The sequence below is a fragment of the Myxine glutinosa genome, chromosome 5 (genome assembly GCF_964187855.1).
Source record: "Myxine glutinosa chromosome 5, kmMyxGlut1.1, whole genome shotgun sequence".
Classification (NCBI taxonomy): Eukaryota; Metazoa; Chordata; class Myxini; order Myxiniformes; family Myxinidae; genus Myxine; species Myxine glutinosa.
In genome coordinates, this window is record NC_136265.1 from 2341869 (window position 1) to 2366904 (window position 25036).

The following is a 25036-nucleotide window of genomic DNA, read 5'->3' on the forward strand; positions in this document are numbered from 1 at the left end:
GGATACATTGGGGTTGGGGTACAGTGGGGTTGGGGTACAGTGGGGTTGGGGTACAGTGGGGTTGGAGGGGTTTGTGGGGTGCAAGGGGGTGGGGTGTAGGGCTGTAGGCGGGATGTGAGGGGTTGGGGGGTAGGTGGGGTACAGTGGGATTGGGCTGCAGTGGGGTTGGGGGGTAGGTGGGGTACAGTGGGGTTGGGTGCAAGGGGGTTGGGGTCCGAAGATGTGAAAGGAGTGGGGGGAGGCGGTTTGTAGGGGGTACGAGGTACCCAGGAAGTCTGAACATGGTATTTGGGCTCTTTATACATGTATATGGTGTATGGTAGAAAGTATGAATACCACACTCGTCTCGAAGTTGTGCATCCTGGGTCCGAATCCCGACCAGGCAGTAAACCCTCATTCTGCTGTTTCGCGAACTGCGGGCACCCGAAACAAATTACAACTTCCTGCCCCAACTACTGCTCGGAAAGCAATGGCAAACCACCCAGTATAACCCTACTGCCCGGAAAGCAATGGCAAACCACCCAGTATAACCCTACTGCTCCGAAAGCAATGGCAAACCACCCAGTGTAACCCTACTGCTCCGAAAGCAATGGCAAACCACCCAGTATAACCCTACTGCTCCGAAAGCAATGGCAAACCACCCAGTGTAACCCTACTGCCCGGAAAGCAATGGCAAACCACCCAGTGTAACCCTACTGCCCGGAAAGCAATGGTAAACCACCCAGTATAACCCTACTGCTCGGAAAGCAATGGCAAACCACCCAGTATAACCCCACTGCTCCGAAAGCAATGGCAAACCACCCAGTGTAACCCTACTGCTCCGAAAGCAATGGCAAACCACCCAGTATAACCCTACTGCTCCGAAAGCAATGGCAAACCACCCAGTGTAACACTACTGCTCCGAAAGCAATGGCAAACCACCCAGTATAACCCCACTGCTCCGAAAGCAATGGCAAACCACCCAGTGTAACCCTACTGCTCCGAAAGCAATGGCAAACCACCCAGTGTAACCCCACTGCTCCGAAAGCAATGGCAAACCACCCAGTGTAACCCCACTGCTCGGAAAGCAATGGCAAACCACCCAGTGTAACCCTACTGTCCGGAAAGCAATGGCAAACCACCAAGTATAACCCTACTGTCCGGAAAGCAATGGCAAACCACCCAGTGCAACCCGACTGCTCAGAAAGCAATGGCAAACCACCCAGTGCAACCCGACTGCACGGAAAGCAATGGCAAACCACCAAGTATAACCCTACTGTCCGGAAAGCAATGGCAAACCACCCAGTGCATCCCGACTGCTCCGAAAGCAAAGGCAAACCACCCAGTGTAACCCTACTGCTCGGAAAGCAATGGCAAACCACCCAGTGTAACCCTACTGCTCGGAAAGCAATGGCAAACCACCCAGTGTAACCCCACTGCTCGGAAAGCAATGGCAAACCACCCAATGTAACCCTACTGCTCGGAAAGCAATGGCAAACCACCCAGTATAACCCCACTGCCCGGAAAGCAATGGCAAACCACCCAGTATAACCCTACTGCCCGGAAAGCAATGGCAAACCACCCAGTGTAACCCTACTGCTCGGAAAGCAATGGCAAACCACCCAGTATAACCCTACTGCTCAGAAAGCAATGGCAAACCACCCAGTGTAACCCTACTGCTCGGAAAGCAATGGCAAACCACCCAGTATAACCCTACTGCCCGGAAAGCAATGGCAAACCACCCAGTATAACCCTACTGCCCGGAAAGCAATGGCAAACCACCCAGTATAACCCTACTGCTCGGAAAGCAATGGCAAACCACCCAGTGTAACCCTACTGCCCGGAAAGCAATGGCAAACCACCCAGTGTAATCCTACTGCTCGGAAAGCAATGGCAAACCACCTAGTGTAACGCGACAGCTCAGAAAGCAATGGCAAACCACCCAGTGTAACCCTACTGCCCGGAAAGCAATGGCAAACCACCCAGTATAACCCTACTGCCTGGAAAGTAATGGCAAACCACCCAGTGTAACCCTACTGCTCGGAAAGCAATGGCAAACCACCCAGTGTAACTCTACTGCCCGGAAAGCAATGGCAAACCACCCAGTATAACCCTACTGCCCGGAAAGCAATGGCAAACCACCCAGTGTAACCCTACTGCTCGGAAAGCAATGGCAAACCACCCAGTGTAACCCTACTGCCCGGAAAGCAATGGCAAACCACCCAGTGTAACCCTACTGCCCGGAAAGCAATGGCAAACCACCCATGATAACCCTACAGCTCAGAAAGCAATGGCAAACCACCCAGTGTAACCCGACAGCTCAGAAAGCAATGGCAAACCACCCAGTGTAACCCTACTGCCCGGAAAGCAATGGCAAACCACCCATGATAACCCTACAGCTCAGAAAGCAATGGCAAACCACCCAGTGTAACCCGACAGCTCAGAAAGCAATGGCAAACCACCCAGTGTAACCCTACTGCTCGGAAAGCAATGGCAAACCACCCAGTGTAACCCGACTGCTCGGAAAGCAATGGCAAACCACCCAGTGTAACCCTACTGCTCCGAAAGCAATGGCAAACCACCCAGTGTAACCCTACTGCTCCGAAAGCAATGGCAAACCACCCAGTGTAACCCTACTGCCCGGAAAGCAATGGCAAACCACGCAGTATAACCCTACTGCTCCGAAAGCAATGGCAAACCACCCAGTGTAACCCTACTGTTCCGAAAGCAATGGCAAACCACCCAGTATAACCCCACTGCTCCGAAAGCAATGGCAAACCACCCAGTGTAACCCTACTGCTCCGAAATAAATAGCATACCACCCAGTATAACCCTACTGCTCCGAAAGCAATGGCAAACCACCCAGTATAACCCCACTGCTCCGAAAGCAATGGCAAACCACCCAGTGTAACCCTACTGCTCCGAAAGCAATGGCAAACCACCCAGTGTAACCCCACTGCTCCAAAAGCAATGGCAAACCACCCAGTGTAACCCCACTGCTCCGAAAGCAATGGCAAACCACCCAGTGTGACCCTACTGCTCCGAAAGCAATGGCAAACCACCCAGTGTAACCCTACTGCCCGGAAAGCAATGGCAAACCACCCAGTATAACCCTACTGCTCCGAAAGCAATGGCAAACCACCCAGTGTAACCCTACTGCTCCGAAAGCAATGGCAAACCACCCAGTATAACCCCACTGCTCCGAAAGCAATGGCAAACCACCCAGTGTAACCCTTCTGCTCCGAAAGCAATGGCAAACCACCCAGTATAACCCTACTGCTCCGAAAGCAATGGCAAACCACCCAGTATAACCCCACTGCTCCGAAAGCAATGGCAAACCACCCAGTGTAACCCTACTGCTCCGAAAGCAATGGCAAACCACCCAGTGTAACCCCACTGCTCCGAAAGCAATGGCAAACCACCCAGTGTAACCCCACTGCTCTGAAAGCAATGGCAAACCACCCGGTATAACCCCACTGCTCCGAAAGCAATGGCAAACCACCCAGTGTAACCCTACTGCTCCGAAAGCAATGGCAAACCACCCAGTGTAACCCTACTGCTCGGAAAGCAATGGCAAACCACCCAGTGTAACACTACTGCTCCGAAAGCAATGGCAAACCACCCAGTGTAACCCTACTGCTTCGAAAGCAATGGCAAACCACCCAGTGTAACCCTACTGCTCGGAAAGCAATGGCAAACCACCCAGTGTAACACTACTGCTCGGAAAGCAATGGCAAACCACCCAGTATAACCCCACTGCTCCGAAAGCAATGGCAAACCACCCAGTGTAACCCTACTGCTCCGAAAGCAATGGCAAACCACCCAGTGTAACCCCACTGCTCCGAAAGCAATGGCAAACCACCCAGTGTAACCCTACTGCTCCGAAAGCAATGGCAAACCACCCAGTGTAACCCCACTGCTCCGAAAGCAATGGCAAACCACCCAGTGTAACCCCACTGCTCGGAAAGCAATGGCAAACCACCCAGTGTAACCCTACTGTCCGGAAAGCAATGGCAAACCACCAAGTATAACCCTACTGTCCGGAAAGCAATGGCAAACCACCCAATGCAACCCGACTGCTCAGAAAGCAATGGCAAACCACCCAGTGCAACCCGACTGCACGGAAAGCAATGGCAAACCACCAAGTATAACCCTACTGTCCGGAAAGCAATGGCAAACCACCCAGTGCATCCCGACTGCTCCGAAAGCAAAGGCAAACCACCCAGTGTAACCCTACTGCTCGGAAAGCAATGGCAAACCACCCAGTGTAACCCTACTGCTCGGAAAGCAATGGCAAACCACCCAGTGTAACCCCAATGCTCGGAAAGCAATGGCAAACCACCCAGTGTAACCCTACTGCTCGGAAAGCAATGGCAAACCACCCAGTATAACCCCACTGCCCGGAAAGCAATGGCAAACCACCAAGTATAACCCTACTGCCCGGAAAGCAATGGCAAACCACCCAGTGTAACCCTACTGCTCGGAAAGCAATGGCAAACCACCCAGTATAACCCTACTGCTCGGAAAGCAATGGCAAACCACCCAGTGCAACCCTACTGCTCGGAAAGCAATGGCAAACCACCCAGTATAACCCTACTGCCCGGAAAGCAATGGCAAACCACCCAGTATAACCCTACTGCCCGGAAAGCAATGGCAAACCACCCAGTATAACCCTACTGCTCGGAAAGCAATGGCAAACCACCCAGTGTAACCCTACTGCCCGGAAAGCAATGGCAAACCACCCAGTGTAATCCTACTGCTCGGAAAGCAATGGCAAACCACCTAGTGTAACGCGACAGCTCAGAAAGCAATGGCAAACCACCCAGTGTAACCCTACTGCCCGGAAAGCAATGGCAAACCACCCAGTATAACCCTACTGCCCGGAAAGTAATGGCAAACCACCCAGTGTAACCCTACTGCTCGGAAAGCAATGGCAAACCACCCAGTGTAACCCTACTGCTCGGAAAGCAATGGCAAACCACCCAGTGTAACTCTACTGCCCGGAAAGCAATGGCAAACCACCCAGTATAACCCTACTGCCCGGAAAGCAATGCCAAACCACCCAGTGTAACCCTACTGCTCGGAAAGCAATGGCAAACCACCCAGTGTAACCCTACTGCCCGGAAAGCAATGGCAAACCACCCAGTGTAACCCTACTGCCGGAAAGCAATGGCAAACCACCCATGATAACCCTACAGCTCAGAAAGCAATGGCAAACCACCCAGTGTAACCCGACAGCTCAGAAAGCAATGGCAAACCACCCAGTGTAACCCTACTGCCCGGAAAGCAATGGCAAACCACCCATGATAACCCTACAGCTCAGAAAGCAATGGCAAACCACCTAGTGTAACCCGACAGCTCAGAAAGCAATGGCAAACCACCTAGTGTAACCTGACAGCTCAGAAAGCAATGGCAAACCACCCAGTGTAACCCTACTGCCTGGAAAGCAATGGCAAACCACCCATGATAACCCTACTGCTCCGAAAGCAATGGCAAACCACCCAGTGTAACCCTACTGCTCCGAAAGCAATGGCAAACCACCCAGTGTAACCCCACTGCTCCGAAAGCAATGGCAAACCACCCGGTATAACCCCACTGCTCCAAAAGCAATGGCAAACCACCCAGTGTAACCCTACTGCTCCGAAAGCAATGGCAAACCACCCAGTGTAACCCTACTGCTCGGAAAACAATGGCAAACCACCCAGTGTAACACTACTGCTCCGAAAGCAATGGCAAACCACCCAGTGTAACCCTACTGCTCCGAAAGCAATGGCAAACCACCCAGTGTAACCCTACTGCTCGGAAAGCAATGGCAAACCACCCAGTGTAACACTACTGCTCGGAAAGCAATGGCAAACCACCCAGTGTAACCCTACTGCTCCGAAAGCAATGGCAAACCACCCAGTGTAACCCTACTGCTCGGAAAGCAATGGCAAACCACCCAGTGTAACACTACTGCTCGGAAAGCAATGGCAAACCACCCAGTATAACCCCACTGCTCCGAAAGCAATGGCAAACCACCCAGTGTAACCCCACTGCTCCGAAAGCAATGGCAAACCACCCAGTGTAACCCCACTGCTCGGAAAGCAATGGCAAACCACCCAGTGTAACCCTACTGTCCGGAAAGCAATGGCAAACCACCAAGTATAACCCTACTGTCCGGAAAGCAATGGCAAACCACTCAGTGCAACCCGACTGCTCAGAAAGCAATGGCAAACCACCCAGTGCAACCCGACTGCACGGAAAGCAATGGCAAACCACCAAGTATAACCCTACTGTCCGGAAAGCAATGGCAAACCACCCAGTGCATCCCGACTGCTCCGAAAGCAAAGGCAAACCACCCAGTGTAACCCTACTGCTCGGAAAGCAATGGCAAACCACCCAGTGTAACCCTACTGCTCGGAAAGCAATGGCAAACCACCCAGTGTAACGCCAATGCTCGGAAAGCAATGGCAAACCACCCAGTGTAACCCTACTGCTCGGAAAGCAATGGCAAACCACCCAGTATAACCCCACTGCCCGGAAAGCAATGGCAAACCACCCAGTATAACCCTACTGCTCGGAAAGCAATGGCAAACCACCCAGTGTAATCCTACTGCTCGGAAAGCAATGGCAAACCACCTAGTGTAACGCGACAGCTCAGAAAGCAATGGCAAACCACCCAGTGTAACCCTACTGCCCGGAAAGCAATGGCAAACCACCCAGTATAACCCTACTGCCCGGAAAGTAATGGCAAACCCCCCAGTGTAACCCTACTGCCCGGAAAGCAATGGCAAACCACCCAGTATAACCCTACTGCCCGGAAAGCAATGGCAAACCACCCAGTATAACCCTACTGCTCGGAAAGCAATGGCAAACCACCCAGTGTAACTCTACTGCCCGGAAAGCAATGGCAAACCACCCAGTATAACCCTACTGCCCGGAAAGCAATGGCAAACCACCCAGTGTAACCCTACTGCTCGGAAAGCAATGGCAAACCACCCAGTGTAACCCTACTGCCCGGAAAGCAATGGCAAACCACCCAGTGTAACCCTACTGCCTGGAAAGCAATGGCAAACCACCCATGATAACCCTACAGCTCAGAAAGCAATGGCAAACCACCCAGTGTAACCCGACAGCTCAGAAAGCAATGGCAAACCACCCAGTGTAACCCTACTGCCCGGAAAGCAATGGCAAACCACCCATGATAACCCTACAGCTCAGAAAGCAATGGCAAACCACCTAGTGTAACCCGACAGCTCAGAAAGCAATGGCAAACCACATAGTGTAACCCGACAGCTCAGAAAGCAATGGCAAACCACCCAGTGTAACACTACTGCCTGGAAAGCAATGGCAAACCACCCATGATAACCCTACAGCTCAGAAAGCAATGGCAAACCACCTAGTGTAACCCGACAGCTCAGAAAGCAATGGCAAACCACCCAGTGTAACCCGACTGCCCGGAAAGCAATGGCAAACCACCCATGATAACCCTACAGCTCAGAAAGCAATGGCAAACCACCCAGTGTAACCCTACTGCTCGGAAAGCAATGGCAAACCACCCAGTGTAACCATACTGCCCGGAAAGCAATGGCAAACCACCCATGATAACCCTACAGCTCAGAAAGCAATGGCAAACCACCCAGTGTAACCCGACAGCTCAGAAAGCAATAGCAAACCACCCAGTGTAACTCTACTGCCCAGAAAGCAATGGCAAACCACCCATGATAACCCTACAGCTCAGAAAGCAATGGCAAACCACCTAGTGTAACCCGACAGCTCAGAAAGCAATGGCAAACCACCCAGTGTAACCCTACTGTCCGGAAAGCAATGGCAAACCACCCAGTGTGACTCTACTGTCCGGAATGCAATGGCAAACCACCCAGTGTGACTCTACTGTCCGGAAAGCAATGGCAAACCACCCAGTGTAACCCTACTGTCCGGAAAGCAATGGCAAACCACCCAGTATAACCCTACTGTCCGGAAAGCAATGGCAAACCACCCAGTATAACCCTACTGTCCGGAAAGCAATGGCAAACCACCCAGTGTGACTCTACTTTCCGGAAAGCAATGGCAAACCACCCAGTGTGACTCTACTGTCCTGAAAGCAATGGCAAACCAGCCAGTGTGACTCTACTTTCCGGAAAGCAATGGCAAACCAGCCAGTGTGACTCTACTGTCCGGAAAGCAATGGCAAACCACCCAGTGTGACTCTACTGTCCGGAATGCAATGGCAAACCACCCAGTGTGACTCTACTGTCCGGAAAGCAATGGCAAACCACCCAGTGTGACTCTACTGTCCGGAAAGCAATGGCAAACCACCCAGTGTGACTCTACTGTCCGGAAAGCAATGGCAAACAGGATAAATGTGCATAAAAAATAAACAGGATACGACACATGACATAAAAAAGTTTATTCACCCAGAAAGCTGTAATACGATACATGTGAAGTTTTACATCATTCATGATAAGAAGAGAAAATACTACTTGGGTTAACAACTCCTTCATAGCATTTGACTTATTCGTGAACAGGTCTGGTAATTTTAAAACCAGGAGTGGCAGGTAGATGTTATTTTCAAAACCAATTACCAAAATACGTGAACCTGAAATTCCGGATTTGATTTCTCACGCAAATATAGCAGAGCATCCCTCCCATCATGAGACGTAGAGACCCAATTACCTCCAAGATGGGACTGTGCGTACTTGGGTCTAATGTTCATGGTTTAACGTTCTTTGGGTTTAGTGACACCTTGGGTCTAGTGTTCATGGTTTAACGTCCTGTGGGTTTAGTGACACCTCGGGTCTAGTGTTCATGGTTTAACGTTCTGTGGGTTTAGTGACACCTCGGGTCTAGTGTTCATGGTTTAATGTTCTGTGGGTTCAGTGACACCTTGGGTCTCGTGTTCATAGTTTAATGCTCTGTGGGTTTCGTGACACCTTGGGTCTCGTATTCATGGTTTAATGCTCTGTGGGTTCAGTGACACCTTGGGTCTAGTGTTCATGGTCTAACGTTCTGTGGCTTTCGTGACACCTCGGGTCTAGTGTTCATGGTTTAATGCTCTGTGGGTTTCGTGACACCTTGGGTCTCGTATTCATGGTTTAATGCTCTGTGGGTTCAGTGACACCTTGGGTCTCGTATTCATGGTTTAACGTTCTGTGGGTTCAGTGACACCTTGGGTCTCGTATTCATGGTTTAACGTTCTGTGGGTTTAGTGACACCTTGGGTCTTGTGTTCATGGTTTAACGTTCTGTGGGTTTTGTGACACCTTGGGTCTCGTATTCATGGTTTAACGTTCTGTGGGTTCAGTGACACCTTGGGTCTCGTATTCATGGTTTAACGTTCTGTGGGTTCAGTGACACCTTGGGTCTCGTATTCATGGTTTAATGCTCTGTGGGTTTTGTGACACCTTGGGTCTCGTGTTCATGGTTTAATGCTCTGTGGGTTTCGTGACACCTTGGGTCTCGTATTCATGGTTTAATGCTCTGTGGGTTCAGTGACAACTTGGGTCTAGTGTTCATGGTTTAACGTTCTGTGGCTTTCGTGACACCTCGGGTCTAGTGTTCATGGTTTAATGCTCTGTGGGTTTTGTGACACCTTGGGTCTCGTGTTCATGGTTTAACGTTCTGTGGGTTCAGTGACACCTTGGGTCTAGTGTTCATGGTTTAACGTTCTGTGGGTTCAGTGACACCTTGGGTCTTGTGTTCATGGTTTAACGCTCTGTGGGTTTTGTGACACCTTGGGTTGTGTTCATTGTTTAACGTTCTGTGGGTTCAGTGACACCTTGGGTCTAGTGTTCATGGTTTAACGTTCTGTGGGTTCAGTGACACCTTGGGTCTAGTGTTCATTGTTTAACATTCTGTGGGTTCAGTGACACCTTGGGTCTTGTGTTCATGGTTTAACGTTCTGTGGGTTCAGTGACACCTTGGGTCTTGTGTTCATGGTTTAACGTTCTGTGGGTTCAGTGACACCTTGGGTCTTGTGTTCATGGTTTAACGTTCTGTGGGTTCAGTGACATCTCGGCAGTATTCAAAATATGAGCTTTTCGCTCAACACATTTTTAGTTAAAATTGAATTAATAAAATGACAATCATCACATAATTTGATGAACTGTCTGGAGGTTGATGAAGTGAGAAAAGGTGTTTATCAGCTGAGGTGATGAGTATAGCTTTGCACTGTCTTTACCAAGTACTCTGAACCAATAGTGATTCCCATTTTGTAAGAAAGTTAATTTTTTTTGTTCTAAGAGTTGATGGGAAAGTTCTCGTAGATCTGGTCTCCAGTGGATGTCTTGGGCTTCAAATAGTCCATCACACAATTGTGCAGGAATATGTACTGTGACTGGAACCAGAGAATGAGACAAGACGAAGTTACAAATACTTGGTGTATACGTCAGCAATGATGCAAAGGTATGAAAACCGGAAATAATTTGACATTTTGGCAAGAATGTGAAGGTTTATAGGTGACACTTATTCATCATATTCAAAATCTTCGCTCGTGGAACAGTGAGACCGGATTAAAGGTAAAAACCGAATTTTTGTGAAGTGATACTGCATTTCTGTGATGCTGGGTTACCTGCCAAAACATGAACACAATAAACTTCCTGACAGAAAGAATGGGCTGAAGGTGGATCCGAGCACGTTTAACTCGAATGGCACAAACGAACATCAAACATGTGGCGGGATTGAAACCGGCTCTTCTCTCATCACAGTGCGCTTTGTTCACACGGAGCACCTCCGCGCAAGCTACGAGGCATATTCTCTTTATGAACAAGCTACGAGGCATATTCTCTTTATGAACAAGCTACGAGGCATATTCTCTTTATGAACAAGCTACGAGGCATATTCCCTGTATGAACAAGCTACAAGGCATATTCCCTGTATGAACAAGCTACGAGGCATATTCTCTTTATGAACAAGCTACGAGGCATATTCCCTGTATGAACAAGCTACGAGGCATATTCTCTTTATGAACAAGCTACGAGGCATATTCTCTTTATGAACAAGCTACAAGGCATATTCTCTTTATGAACAAGCTACGAGGCATATTCTCTTTATGAACAAGCTACGAGGCATATTCTCTTTATGAACAAGCTACGAGGCATATTCTCTTTATGAACAAGCTACAAGGCATATTCTCTTTATGAACAAGCTACGAGGCATATTCTCTTTATGAACAAGCTACGAGGCATATTCCCTGTATGAACAAGCTATGAGGCATATTCTCTTTATGAATAAGCTATGAGGCATATTCTCTTTATGAACAAGCTATGAGGGATATTCCCTGTATGAACAAGCTATGAGGCATATTCTCTTTATGAACAAGCTATGAGGCATATTCTCTTTATGAACAAGCTATGAGGCATATTCTCTTTATGAACAAGCTACGAGGCATATTCCCTGTATGAACAAGCTACGAGGCATATTCTCTTTATGAACAAGCTACAAGGCATATTCTGTTTATGAACAAGCTACGAGGCATATTCTCTTTATGAACAAGCTATGAGGCATATTCTCTTTATGAACAAGCTGCGAGGCATATTCTCTCAATGAACAAGCTGCGAGGCATATTCTCTTGATAAACAAGCTATAAGGCATATTCTCTCAATGAACAAGCTGCGAGGCATATTCTCTTTATAAACAAGCTACGAGGCATATTCTCTTTATGAACAGGCTACAAGGCATATTCTCTTTATGAACAAGCTACGAGGCATATTCTCTTTATGAACAAGCTACGAGGCATATTCTCTTTATGAACAAGCTACGAGGCATATTCCCTGTATGAACAAGCTACGAGGCATATTCTCTTTATGAATAAGCTATGAGGCATATTCTCTTTATGAACAAGCTATGAGGGATATTCCCTGTATGAACAAGCTACGATGCATATTCTCTTTATGAACAAGCTATGAGGCATATTCTCTTTATGAACAAGCTATGAGGCATATTCTCTTTATGAACAAGCTACGAGGCATATTCCCTGTATGAACAAGCTACGAGGCATATTCTCTTTATGAACAAGCTACAAGGCATATTCTGTTTATGAACAAGCTACGAGGCATATTCTCTTTCTGAACAAGCTACGAGGCATATTCTCTTTATGAACAAGCTACGAGGCATATTTCCTGTATGAACAAGCTACGAGGCATATTCTGTTTATGAACAAGCTATGAGGCATATTCTCTTTATGAACAAGCTACGAGGCATATTCCCTATATGAACAAGCTACAAGGCATATTCTCTTTATGAACAAGCTACGAGGCATATTCCCTGCATGAACAAGCTACGAGGCATATTCCCTGTATGAACAAGCTACAAGGCATATTCCCTGCATGAACAAGCTACGAGGCATATTCCCTGTATGAACAAGCTATGAGGCATATTCTCTTTATGAACAAGCTATGAGGCATATTCCCTGCATGAACAAGCTACGAGGCATATTCCCTGTATGAACAAGCTACGAGGCATATTCTCTTTATGAACAAGCTACGAGGCATATTCCCTGCATGAACAAGCTACGAGGCATATTCCCTGTATGAACAAGCTACGAGGCATACTGTATACTCTTTATGAACAAGCTATGAGGCATATTCCCTGTATGAACAAGCTACGAGGCATATTCTCTTTATGAACAAGCTATGAGGCATATTCCCTGTATGAACAAGCTACGAGGCATATTCTCTTTATGAACAAGCTACGAGGCATATTCCCTGCATGAACAAGCTACGAGGCATATTCCCTGTATGAGCAAGCTACGAGGCATACTGTATAGTCTTTATGAACAAGCTACGAGGCATATTCCCTGTATGAACAAGCTACGAGGCATATTCTCTTTATGAACAAGCTATGAGGCATATTCCCTGTATGAACAAGCTACGAGGCATATTCCCTGTATGAACAAGCTACGAGGCATATTCCCTGTATGAACAAGCTAAGAGGCATATTCTCTTTATGAACAAGCTATGAGGCATATTCCCTGTATGAACAAGCTACGAGGCATATTCCCTTTATGAACAAGCTATGAGGCATATTCTCTTTATGAACAAGCTACGAGGCAAATTCCCTGTATGAACAAGCTACGAGGCATATTCTCTTTATGAACAAGCTACGAGGAATATTCCCTGTACGAACAAGCTACGAGGCATATTCCCTGTATGAACAAGCTATGAGGCATATTCCCTGTATGAACAAGCTACGAGGCATATCCCCTGTATGAACAAGCTACAAGGCATATTCCCTGTATGAACAAGCTACGAGGCATATTCCCTGTATGAACAAGCTACGAGGCATATTCCCTGTATGAACAAGCTACGAGGCATACTGTATACTCTTTATGAACAAGTTACGAGGCATATTCCCTGTATGAACAAGCTAAGAGGCATATTCCCTGTATGAACAAGCGTTACGCCTCGGTCCCCTGTCGGTGAAGTGATGTGAGTTGACAAAGTGGATGACGCAAGGCGGCCATCTTGGATTTTGATGTGGCGACCCAATTTGCAATAGCGTTCTCCCTTATGCGTAGATACACCCACACACCAGATTAGAAGTTAGTAGATCATTTATTTTTCAAGATATTTCGCTCACAAGGTTCAGACATATATATGGTGGCGGCCATCTTGGATTTTGATGTGGCGACACAATTTGCAATAGCGTTCTCCCTTATGCGTAGATACACCCACACACCAGATTAGAAGTTAGTAGTTCGTTTATTTTTCAAGATATTTCGCTCACAAGGTTCAGACATATATATGGTGGCGGCCATCTTGGATTTTGACTTGGCGACCCAATTTTCAATAGCCTTGTTCCGTATGCCGAGATACACCCACACACCAAATTAGATGTTGGTACTTTGCTTATTTTTCAAGATATTCCGCTCACAAGGTTCAGACATTCATGGCGTCAGACATACATGGCGGCGGCCATCTTGGATTTTGACGTGGGTTGCACCCACACACCAAATTAGAATTCGGTCCTTTGCTTGCGCACGCACGCCCGCACGCACACCCGGACGGACACACGGACGGAGGGGAAAACCATAGTCCCCCTTTCGCTCCGCGGTGCGATGGGGGACAACAAGCTACGAGGCATATTCTCTGAATGAACAAGCTACAAGAAATATTATCTTTATGATCAAGCTCACAGCTTGTTCATCAAGCCTCACGCTCCCTTTATTGTATATTTTGTGTGTCCGTTTGTCCTTTTTTGTGATTGATGTTCGCTCTTTCACGAGCCTCGATCTTGTATACAAAAAAAAAGGCTACGAGGCATATTCTCTTTATGAACAAGCTATGAGGCATATTCTCTTTACGAACAAGCTGCGAGGCATATTCTCTCAATGAACAAGCTGCGAGGCATATTCTCTTGATAAACAAGCGATGAGGCATATTCTCTCAATGAACAAGCTGCGAGGCATATTCTCTTTATAAACAAGCTATGAGGCATATTCTCTCAATGAACAAGCTGCGAGGCATATTCTCTTTATAAACAAGCTATGAGGCATATTCTCTCAATGAACAAGCTGCGAGGCATATTCTCTTTATAAACAAGCTATAAGGCATATTCTCTGAATGAACAAGCTACAAGAAATATTATCTTCATGATCAAGCTCACAGCTTGTTCATCAAGCCTCCCGCTCCCTTTATTGTATATTTTGTGTGTCCGTTTGTCCTTTTTGTGATTGATGTTCGCTCTTTCACGAGCCTCGATCTTGTATACAGAAAAAAGGCTATGAGGCATATTCTCTTCATGAACAAGCTACGAGGCATATTCTGTTTATGAACAAGCTACGAGGCATATTCTGTTTATGAACAAGCTGCGAGGTATATTCTCTTTATGAACAAGCTACGAGGCATATTCTCTTTATGAACAAGCTACGAGGCATATTCTGTTTATGAACAAGCTACGAGGCATATTCTCTTTATGAACAAGCTGCGAGGCATATTCTCTTTATGAACAAGCTACAAGGGATATTCTCTTCATGAACAAGCTGTGAGGCATATTCTCTTAATAAACAAGCTATGAGGCATATTCTCTTAATGAATAAGCTACAAGGCATATCTATCATATCATGTGCCCGTGTGCCCGTGTGTGTGTGTGTGTGTGTGTGTGTGTGTGTGTGTGTGTGTGTGTGTGTGACCCAGTCCCCCGAGTGTGTGTGTGTGACCCAGTCACCCATGTGTGTGTGTGTGTGACCCACTCCCCCCCCCTCCCCGTGTGTGTGTGTGTGTGTGTGTGTGTGTGAACCAGTCTCCCCCCCCCCCTCATGTGTGTGTGACCCACTCCCCCCCCCCCCCCCATCTGTGTGTGTGTGTGTGTGTGTGTGTGTGTGACCCACTCCCCCCTGTGTGTGTGACCCACCCCCATGTGTGTGTGTGTGTGTGTGTGTGTGTGTGTGTGTGTGACCCAGTCCCCCGAGTGTGTGTGTGTGACCCAGTCCCCCATGTGTGTGTGTGTGTGACCCACTCCCCCCCCTCCCTGTGTGTGTGTGTGTGTGTGTGTGTGTGTGAACCAGCCCCCCCCCTCATGTGTGTGTGACCCACTCCCCCCCCCCCCCCATCTGTGTGTGTGTGTGTGTGTGTGTGTGTGTGTGACCCACTCCCCCGTGTGTATGTGTTCCCACTTCCCCGTGTGTGTGGGTGATCCACTCCCAGGTGCAGTGTGCGTGATGTGAGAGGGATGGGGATGGGGGTGGGGAGGAAGAGGATTTGACCTCTTGACGCCACATTTTACATGAGATGTAATCACACATTTCAAACTGTATTTCCCATGTGCACGCACATGCATTCACATGTTATCAGAAGTAAATAAATTGTGTAGATTACATCATTTGAGGATCTGATAAATTGCCAGTAACCATTTTGTAAAACTTAATGTGCAGCAACTAAATGAGGCTGTCCAAATGTCACACACGTCCATGCCCGTGGGATTCCCACGGGTGACCCCACTAGTCTTATTGTAATAAAGCAAATGTATATGTTTATGTCATTATGTAGGTTTGTTTACATGAGACGAAAACGTCTTCTTCTTCTTCAAATTAAATTAAAACCCTCTTAATTAACCCTCTTAATTACGTGTAGACTGCTGAGACCCCTCAGACCTTTGATGACCCTTTAATTACCCCAATACCCTCAAGACCAGCAAGACCCCTGAAGACCCAAAATACCCTGAAAACTCTGAAGACCCAAAACACCCCAAAGACCCAAATACCCTGAAAGGCCCTGAGGATCCAAAAGACCCCGAACACCTAAGATACCCAAAAGACCCTGAAGACCCAAAACACCCCGAAGACCCAAAACACCCCGAAGACCCAAAACACCCCGAATACCCAAAACACCCCGAATACCCAAAAGACCCAAAAAGACCCCAAGGACACAAGAAGACCCAAAACACCCCGAAGACCTAAAAGCAACCGGAAGACCCAAAAGACCCTTTACAGACCCTGAAGACTCAAAATACCCCGAAGACCCAAAACATCCCGAAAACCAAAAATACCCTGAAGACCCAAAAGACCCTGAAGATCCAAAACACCCCGAAGAGCCAAAACACCCCGAAGACCCAAAATACCCCAAAGACCCAAAACACCCCGAAGACCCAAAACACCCCGAACACCTAAAACACACTGAATACCTAAAACACCCCGAAGGCCCAAAAGACTCCAAATACCCAAAAGACCCCGAAGACCCAAAACACCCTGAAGACCCAAAACACCCTGAATACTACAAATACCCTTAAATACCCTGAAGACCCAAAAGACCCCAAAGAACCCGAAGACCCAAAACACCCCAAAGACCCAAAATACCCTTGATGGCCCTGATGTTCAAAAAGACCCTGAAGTCCCAAATGGCCACGAAGACCCAAAAGACCACAAAGACTTTTAGTTCTTTCATGAGCCTCGATCTTGTATCCCCAAAAAACCAAAAACAAAAAACCTCAAATGACCCCGAAAACCCATAAGACGCCGAAGACCCAAAACACCCTGAATACCCCAAAAAGACCCAAAGACCCAGATGAACCAAAAGACCCCAAAGACCCAAAACACCCTGAAGACCAAAACACCCCAAAGTCCCAAAACACCCCAAAGACCCAAAATACCCTGAGGACCCAAAACACCCTGAAGACCCAAAACACCCTGAATACTACAAAGACCGTTAAATACCCTGAAGACCCAAAATACCCCAAAGAACCAGAAGACCCAAAGCACCCCAAAGACCCAAAACACCCCAAAGACCCAAAATACCCTTGATGGCCCTGATGCTCAAAAAGACCCTGAAGACCCAAATGGCCCTGAAGACCCAAAATACCCCGAAGACCTTTAGCTCTTACACAAGCCTCGATCTTGCATACAAAAAAAAAAGACTCAAAAGACCCCGAAAACCCAAAACACCCCGAAGACCCTAAAATACCCCAAAGACCCAAAACACCCCGAAGACTCAAAAATACCCCAAAGACCCAAAACACCCCTAAGACCCAAAAGACACCGAAGACCCAAAACGCCCTGAAGACCCAAAAAACCCTGAAAATACCAAAGACCCTTCAGACCCAAAATACCCTTCATACCCCAAATAACCAAAATACCCCAAAGACTCTTAAAGACCCAGAGGAAACAAAATTCCCTTAAGACCTAAAAGACCCCGAAGACCCAAAACACCATGAAGACCCCAAATATCCAAAAGACAGCAAAATGGTCAAAGATGCCTATCCCTCTGAAACGACATGTGGTGAGGTGCGCGGAGTGCGCCAAGTCACGCTAGTTCTCTTAATGAACAAGCTACAAGGCATACTCCCTTTATGAACAAGCGATGAGGCATATTCTCTTCATGAATAAGCTACGAGGCATATTCCCTTTATGAACAAGCTTTGAGGCATATTCTCTTTATGAACAAGCTACAAGGCATATTCCCTTTATGAACAAGCTATGAGGCATATTCTCTTTATGAATAAGCTACGAGGCATATTCCCTTGATGAACAAGCCATGAGGCATATTCTCTTTATGAACAAGCTACAAGGCATATTCCCTTTATGAACAAGCTATGAGGCATATTCTCTTTATGAACAAGCTACAAGGCATATTCCCTTCATGAACAAGCTACGAGGCATATTCCCTTCGCGAACAAGCTATGAGGCATATTCTCTTTATGAACAAGCTATGAGGCATATTCTCTTCATGAACAAGCTATGAGGCATATTATCTTTATGAACAAGCTACAAGGCACATTCTCTAAATGAACAAGGTACAAGGCATATTCTCTTTATGAACAAGCTACGAGGCATATTCTCCGAATGAACAAGCTACGAGGCATATTCTCTTAATGAACAAGCTGTGAGGCATATTCTCTTTATGAACAAGCTACGAGGCATATCCTCTGAATGAACAAGCTATGAGGCATATCCTCTGAATGAACAAGCTACGAGGCATATTCTCTTGATGGACAAGCTTTGAGGCATATTCCCTTAAAGAACAAGCTTCGAGACATATTCCCTTTATGAACAAGCTATGAGGCATATTCTCTTTATGAACAAGCTATGAGGCATATTCTCTTAATGAACAAGCTATGAGGCATATAATCTTTATGAACAAGCTACAAGGCACATTCTCTAAATGAACAAGCTATGAGGCATATTCTCTGAATGAACAAGCTACAAGGCATATTCTCTTTATGAACAAGCTATGAGGCATATTCTCTGAATGAACAAGCTATGAGGCATATTCTCTTAATGAACAAGCTACAAGGCATATTCTCTTTATGAACAAGCTACGAGGCATATTCTCTGAATGAACAAGCTTCGAGGCATATTCTCTTGATGGACAAGCTTCGAGGCATATTCCCTTAAAGAACAAGCTACGAGGCATATTCTCTTTATGAACAAGCTACGAGGCATATTCTCTTTCTGAACAAGCTACGAGGCATATTCTCTTTATGAACAAGCTACGAGGCATATTCCCTGTATGAACAAGCTACGAGGCATATTCTCTTTATGAATAAGCTATGAGGCATATTCTCTTTATGAACAAGCTATGAGGGATATTCCCTGTATGAACAAGCTACGAGGCATATTCCCTTTATGAACAAGCTATGAGGCATATTTTCTTTATGAACAAGCTATGAGGCATATTCTCTTTATGAACAAGCTACGAGGCATATTCCCTGTATGAACAAGCTACGAGGCATATTCTCTTTATGAACAAGCTACAAGGCATATTCTGTTTATGAACAAGCTACGAGGCATATTCTCTTTATGAACAAGCTATGAGGCATATTCTCTTTATGAACAAGCTGCGAGGCATATTCTCTCAATGAACAAGCTGCGAGGCATATTCTCTTGATAAACAAGCTATGAGGCATATTCTCTCAATGAACAAGCTGCGAGGCATATTCTCTTTATAAACAAGCTACGAGGCATATTCTCTTTATGAACAAGCTACAAGGCATATTCTCTTTATGAACAAGCTACGAGGCATATTCTCTTAATGAACAAGCTACGAGGCATATTCTCTTTATGAACAAGCTACGAGGCATATTCTCTTTATGAACAAGCTACGAGGCATATTCTCTTTATGAACAAGCTACGAGGCATATTCCCTGTATGAACAAGCTACGAGGCATATTCTCTTAATGAATAAGCTATGAGGCATATTCTCTTTATGAACAAGCTATGAGGTATATTCCCTGTATGAACAAGCTACGAGGCATATTCTCTTTATGAACAAGCTATGAGGGATATTCTCTTTATGAACAAGCTATGAGGCATATTCTCTTTATGAACAAGCTACGAGGCATATTCCCTGTATGAACAAGCTATGAGGCATATTCTCTTTATGAACAAGCTACAAGGCATATTCTGTTTATGAACAAGCTACGAGGCATATTCTCTTTATGAACAAGCTACGAGGCATATTCTCTTTATGAACAAGCTACGAGGCATATTCCCTGTGTGAACAAGCTACGAGGCATATTCTGTTTATGAACAAGCTATGAGGCATATTCTCTTTATGAACAAGCTACGAGGCATATTCCCTATATGAACAAGCTACAAGGCATATTCTCTTTATGAACAAGCTACGAGGCATATTCCCTGCATGAACAAGCTATGAGGCATATTCCCTGTATGAACAAGCAACAAGGCATATTCCCTGCATGAACAAGCTATGAGGCATATTCCCTGTATGAACAAGCTATGAGGCATATTCTCTTTATGAACAAGCTATGAGGCATATTCCCTGCATGAACAAGCTACGAGGCATATTCCCTGTATGAACAAGCTACGAGGCATATTCTGTTTATGAACAAGCTACGAGGCATATTCCCTGCATGAACAAGCTACGAGGCATATTCCCTGTATGAACAAGCTACGAGGCATACTGTATACTCTTTATGAACAAGCTATGAGGCATATTCCCTGTATGAACAAGCTACGAGGCATATTCTCTTTATGAACAAGCTACGAGGCATATTCCCTGTATGAACAAGCTACGAGGCATATTCCCTGTATGAACAAGCTACGAGGCATATTCTCTTTATGAACAAGCTACGAGGCATATTCCCTGCATGAACAAGCTACGAGGCATATTCCCTGTATGAACAAGCTACGAGGCATACTGTATAGTCTTTATGAACAAGCTACGAGGCATATTCCCTGTATGAACAAGCTACGAGGCATATTCTCTTTATGAACAAGCTATGAGGCATATTCCCTGTATGAACAAGCTACGAGGCATATTCCCTGTATGAACAAGCTACGAGGCATATTCCCTGTATGAACAAGCTAAGAGGCATATTCTCTTTATGAACAAGCTATGAGGCATATTCCCTGTATGAACAAGCTACGAGGCATATTCCCTTTATGAACAAGCTATGAGGCATATTCTCTTTATGAACAAGCTACGAGGCAAATTCCCTGTATGAACAAGCTACGAGGCATATTCTCTTTATGAACAAGCTACGAGGAATATTCCCTGTACGAACAAGCTACGAGGCATATTCCCTGTATGAACAAGCTATGAGGCATATTCCCTGTATGAACAAGCTACGAGGCATATCCCCTGTATGAACAAGCTACAAGGCATATTCCCTGTATGAACAAGCTACGAGGCATATTCCCTGTATGAACAAGCTACGAGGCATATTCCCTGTATGAACAAACTACGAGGCATACTGTATACTCTTTATGAACAAGCTACGAGGCATATTCCCTGTATGAACAAGCTAAGAGGCATATTCCCTGTATGAACAAGCTTTATGCCTCGGTCCCCTGTCGGTGAAGTGATGTGAGTTGTCAAAGTGGATGACGCAAGGCGGCCATCTTGGATTTTGATGTGGCGACCCAATTTGCAATAGCGTTCTCCCTTATGCGTAGATACACCCACACACCAGATTAGAAGTTAGTAGATCATTTATTTTTCAAGATATTTCGCTCACAAGGTTCAGACATATATATGGTGGCGGCCATCTTGGATTTTGATGTGGCGACACAATTTGCAATAGCGTTCTCCCTTATGCGTAGATACACCCACACACCAGATTAGAAGTTAGTAGTTCGTTTATTTTTCAAGATATTTCGCTCACAAGGTTCAGACATATATATGGTGGCGGCCATCTTGGATTTTGATGTGGCGACCCAATTTTCAATAGCGTTCTTCCTTATGCGTAGATACACCGACACACCAGATTAAAAGTTAGTCGTTCGTTTATTTTTCAAGATATTCCGCTCACAAGGTTCAGACATACATGGCGGCGGCCATCTTGGATTTTGACGTGGCGACCCAATTTTCAATAGCGTTCTTCCTTATGCGTAGATACACCGACACACCAGATTAAAAGTTAGTCGTTCGTTTATTTTTAAAGATATTCAGCTCACAATGTTCAGACATACATGGCGGCGGCCATCTTGGATTTTGACGTGGCGACCCAATTTTCAATAGCGTTCTTCCTTATGCGTAGGTACACCCACACACCAGATTAGAAGTTAGTAGTTCGTTTATTTTTCAAGATATTTCGCTCACAAGGTTCAGACATACATGGCGGCGGCCATCTTGGATTTTGACTTGGCGACCCAATTTTCAATAGCCTTGTTCCGTATGCCGAGATACACCCACACACCAAATTAGATGTTGGTACTTTGCTTATTTTTCAAGATATTCCGCTCACAAGGTTCAGACATTCATGGCGTCAGACATACATGGCGGCGGCCATCTTGGATTTTGACGTGGGTTGCACCCACACACCAAATTAGAATTCGGTCCTTTGCTTGCGCACGCACGCCCGCACGCACACCTGGACGGACACACGGACGGAGGGGAAAACCATAGTCCCCCTTTCGCTCCGCGGTGCGATGGGGGACAACAAGCTACGAGGCATATTCTCTGAATGAACAAGCCACAAGAAATATTATCTTTATGATCAAGCTCACAGCTTGTTCATCAAGCCTCATGCTCCCTTTATTGTATATTTTGTGTGTCCGTTTGTCCTTTTTTGTGATTGATGTTCGCTCTTTCACGAGCCTCGATCTTGTATACAAAAAAAAAGGCTACGAGGCATATTCTCTTTATGAACAAGCTATGAGGCATATTCTCTTTATGAACAAGCTGCGAGGCATATTCTCTCAATGAACAAGCTGCGAGGCATATTCTCTTGATAAACAAGCTATGAGGCATATTCTCTCAATGAACAAGCTGCGAGGCATATTCTCTTTATAAACAAGCTATGAGGCATATTCTCTCAATGAACAAGCTGCGAGGCATATTCTCTTTATAAACAAGCTATGAGGCATATTCTCTCAATGAACAAGCTGCGAGGCATATTCTCTTTATAAACAAGCTATAAGGCATATTCTCTGAATGAACAAGCTACAAGAAATATTATCTTTATGATCAAGCTCACAGCTTGTTCATCAAGCCTCCCGCTCCCTTTATTGTATATTTTGTGTGTCCGTTTGTCCTTTTTGTGATTGATGTTCGCTCTTTCACGAGCCTCGATCTTGTATACAAAAAAAAGGCTACGAGGCATATTCTCTTCATGAACAAGCTACGAGGCATATTCTGTTTATGAACAAGCTACGAGGCATATTCTGTTTATGAACAAGCTGCGAGGCATATTCTCTTTATGAACAAGCTACGAGGCATATTCTCTTTATGAACAAGCTACGAGGCATATTCTGTTTATGAACAAGCTACGAGGCATATTCTCTTTATGAACAAGCTGCGAGGCATATTCTCTTTATGAACAAGCTACAAGGGATATTCTCTTCATGAACAAGCTGTGAGGCATATTCTCTTAATAAACAAGCTATGAGGCATATTCTCTTAATGAATAAGCTACAAGGCATATCTATCATATCATGTGCCCGTGTGTGTGTGTGTGTGTGTGTGTGTGTGTGTGTGTGTGTGTGTGTGTGTGTGTGTGACCCAGTCTCCCCCCCCCCCCTCATGTGTGTGTGACCCACTCCCCCCCCCCATCTGTGTGTGTGTGTGTGTGTGTGTGTGTGTGTGTGACCCACTCCCCCCCCCCCATCTGTGTGTGTGTGACCCACCCCCATGTGTGTGTGTGTGTGACCCACTCCCCCCCCTCCCCGTGTGTGTGTGTGTGTGTGTGTGTGTGTGTGTGTGTGTGTGTGAACCAGTCTCCCCCCCCCCCTCATGTGTGTGTGACCCACTCCCCCCCCCCCCCATCTGTGTGTGTGTGTGTGTGTGTGTGTGTGTGTGTGACCCACTCCCCCCCCCGTGTGTGTGACCCACCCCCATGTGTGTGTGTGTGTGTGTGTGTGTGTGTGTGTGTGTGTGACCCAGTCCCCCGAGTGTGTGTGTGTGACCCACTCCCCCCCCCTCCCCATGTGTGTGTGTGTGTGTGTGTGTGTGTGTGTGTGTGTGTGTGTGTGAACCAGTCCCCCCCCCCCCCCCTCATGTGTGTGTGACCCACTCCCTCCCCGCCCCCATCTGTGTGTGTGTGTGTGTGTGTGTGTGTGTGTGTGTGTGTGTGTGTGTGTGTGTGTGTGTGTGTGTGTGTGTGTGTGTGTGTGTGTGTGACCCACTCCCCCGTGTGTATGTGTTCCCACTTCCCCGTGTGTGTGGGTGATCCACTCCCAGGTGCAGTGTGCGTGATGTGGGAGGGATGGGGATGGGGGTGGGGAGGGAGAGGATTTGACCTCTTGAAGTCACATTTTACATGAGATGTAATCACACATTTCAAACTGTATTTCCCATGTGCACGCACATGCATTCACATGTTATCAGAAGTAAATAAATTGTGTAGATTACATCATTTGAGGATCTGATAAATTGCCAGTAACCATTTTGTAAAACTTAATGTGCAGCAACTAAATGAGGCTGTCCAAATGTCACACACGTCCATGCCCGTGGGATTCCCACGGGTGACCCCACTAGTCTTATTGTAATAAAGCAAATGTATATGTTTATGTCATTATGTAGGTTTGTTTACATGAGACGAAAACGTCTTCTGCTTCTTCAAATTAAATTAAAACCCTCTTAATTAACCCTCTTAATTACGTGTAGACTGCTGAGACCCCTCAGACCTTTGATGACCCTTTAATTACCCCAATACCCTCAAGACCAGCAAGACCCCTGAAGACCCAAAATACCCTGAAAACTCTGAAGACCCAAAACACCCCAAAGACCCAAATACCCTTAAAGGCCCTGAGGATCCAAAAGACCCCGAACACCTAAGATACACAAAAGACCCTGAAGACCCAAAATACCCCGAAGACCTAAGATACCCAAAAGACCCTGAAGACCCAAAACACCCCGAAGACCCAAAACACCCCGAAGACCCAAAACACCCCGAATACCCAAAACACCCCGAATACCCAAAACACCCCGAATACCCAAAAGACCCAAAAAGACCCCAAGGACACAAGAAGACCCAAAACACCCCGAAGACCTAAAAGCAACCGGAAGACCCAAAAGACCCTTTACAGACCCTGAAGACTCAAAATACCCCGAAGACCCAAAACATCCCGAAAACCAAAAATACCCTGAAGACCCAAAAGACCCTGAAGATCCAAAACACCCCGAAGAGCCAAAACACCCCGAAGACCCAAAACACCCCGAAGACCCAAAACACCCCGAAGA

At 46.3% G+C, this 25036-nt stretch overlaps 1 protein-coding gene and 1 long non-coding RNA gene across 4 annotated transcripts in view; one reads left to right on the forward strand and one right to left on the reverse strand.

Moving 5' to 3' along the window:
* LOC144892193 (uncharacterized) overlaps positions 1–25036 on the forward strand; it is a 477241-nt gene that overhangs the window by 23659 nt on the left and 428546 nt on the right. The window lies entirely within an intron of this gene.
* LOC137428037 (receptor-type tyrosine-protein phosphatase eta-like) overlaps positions 8358–25036 on the reverse strand; it is a 111715-nt gene continuing 95036 nt past the window's right edge. For 2 of the 3 annotated variants that reach the window (XM_068117969.2, XM_068117967.2), the window contains one exon: positions 8358–10296. In XM_068117969.2, coding sequence (XP_067974070.2) covers positions 10198–10296 — 99 coding nt within the window. In that variant the 3' untranslated portion in view covers positions 8358–10197. The remainder of the gene's footprint in view (positions 10297–25036) is intronic. The other variant, XR_013623391.1, reaches the window with a different exon arrangement.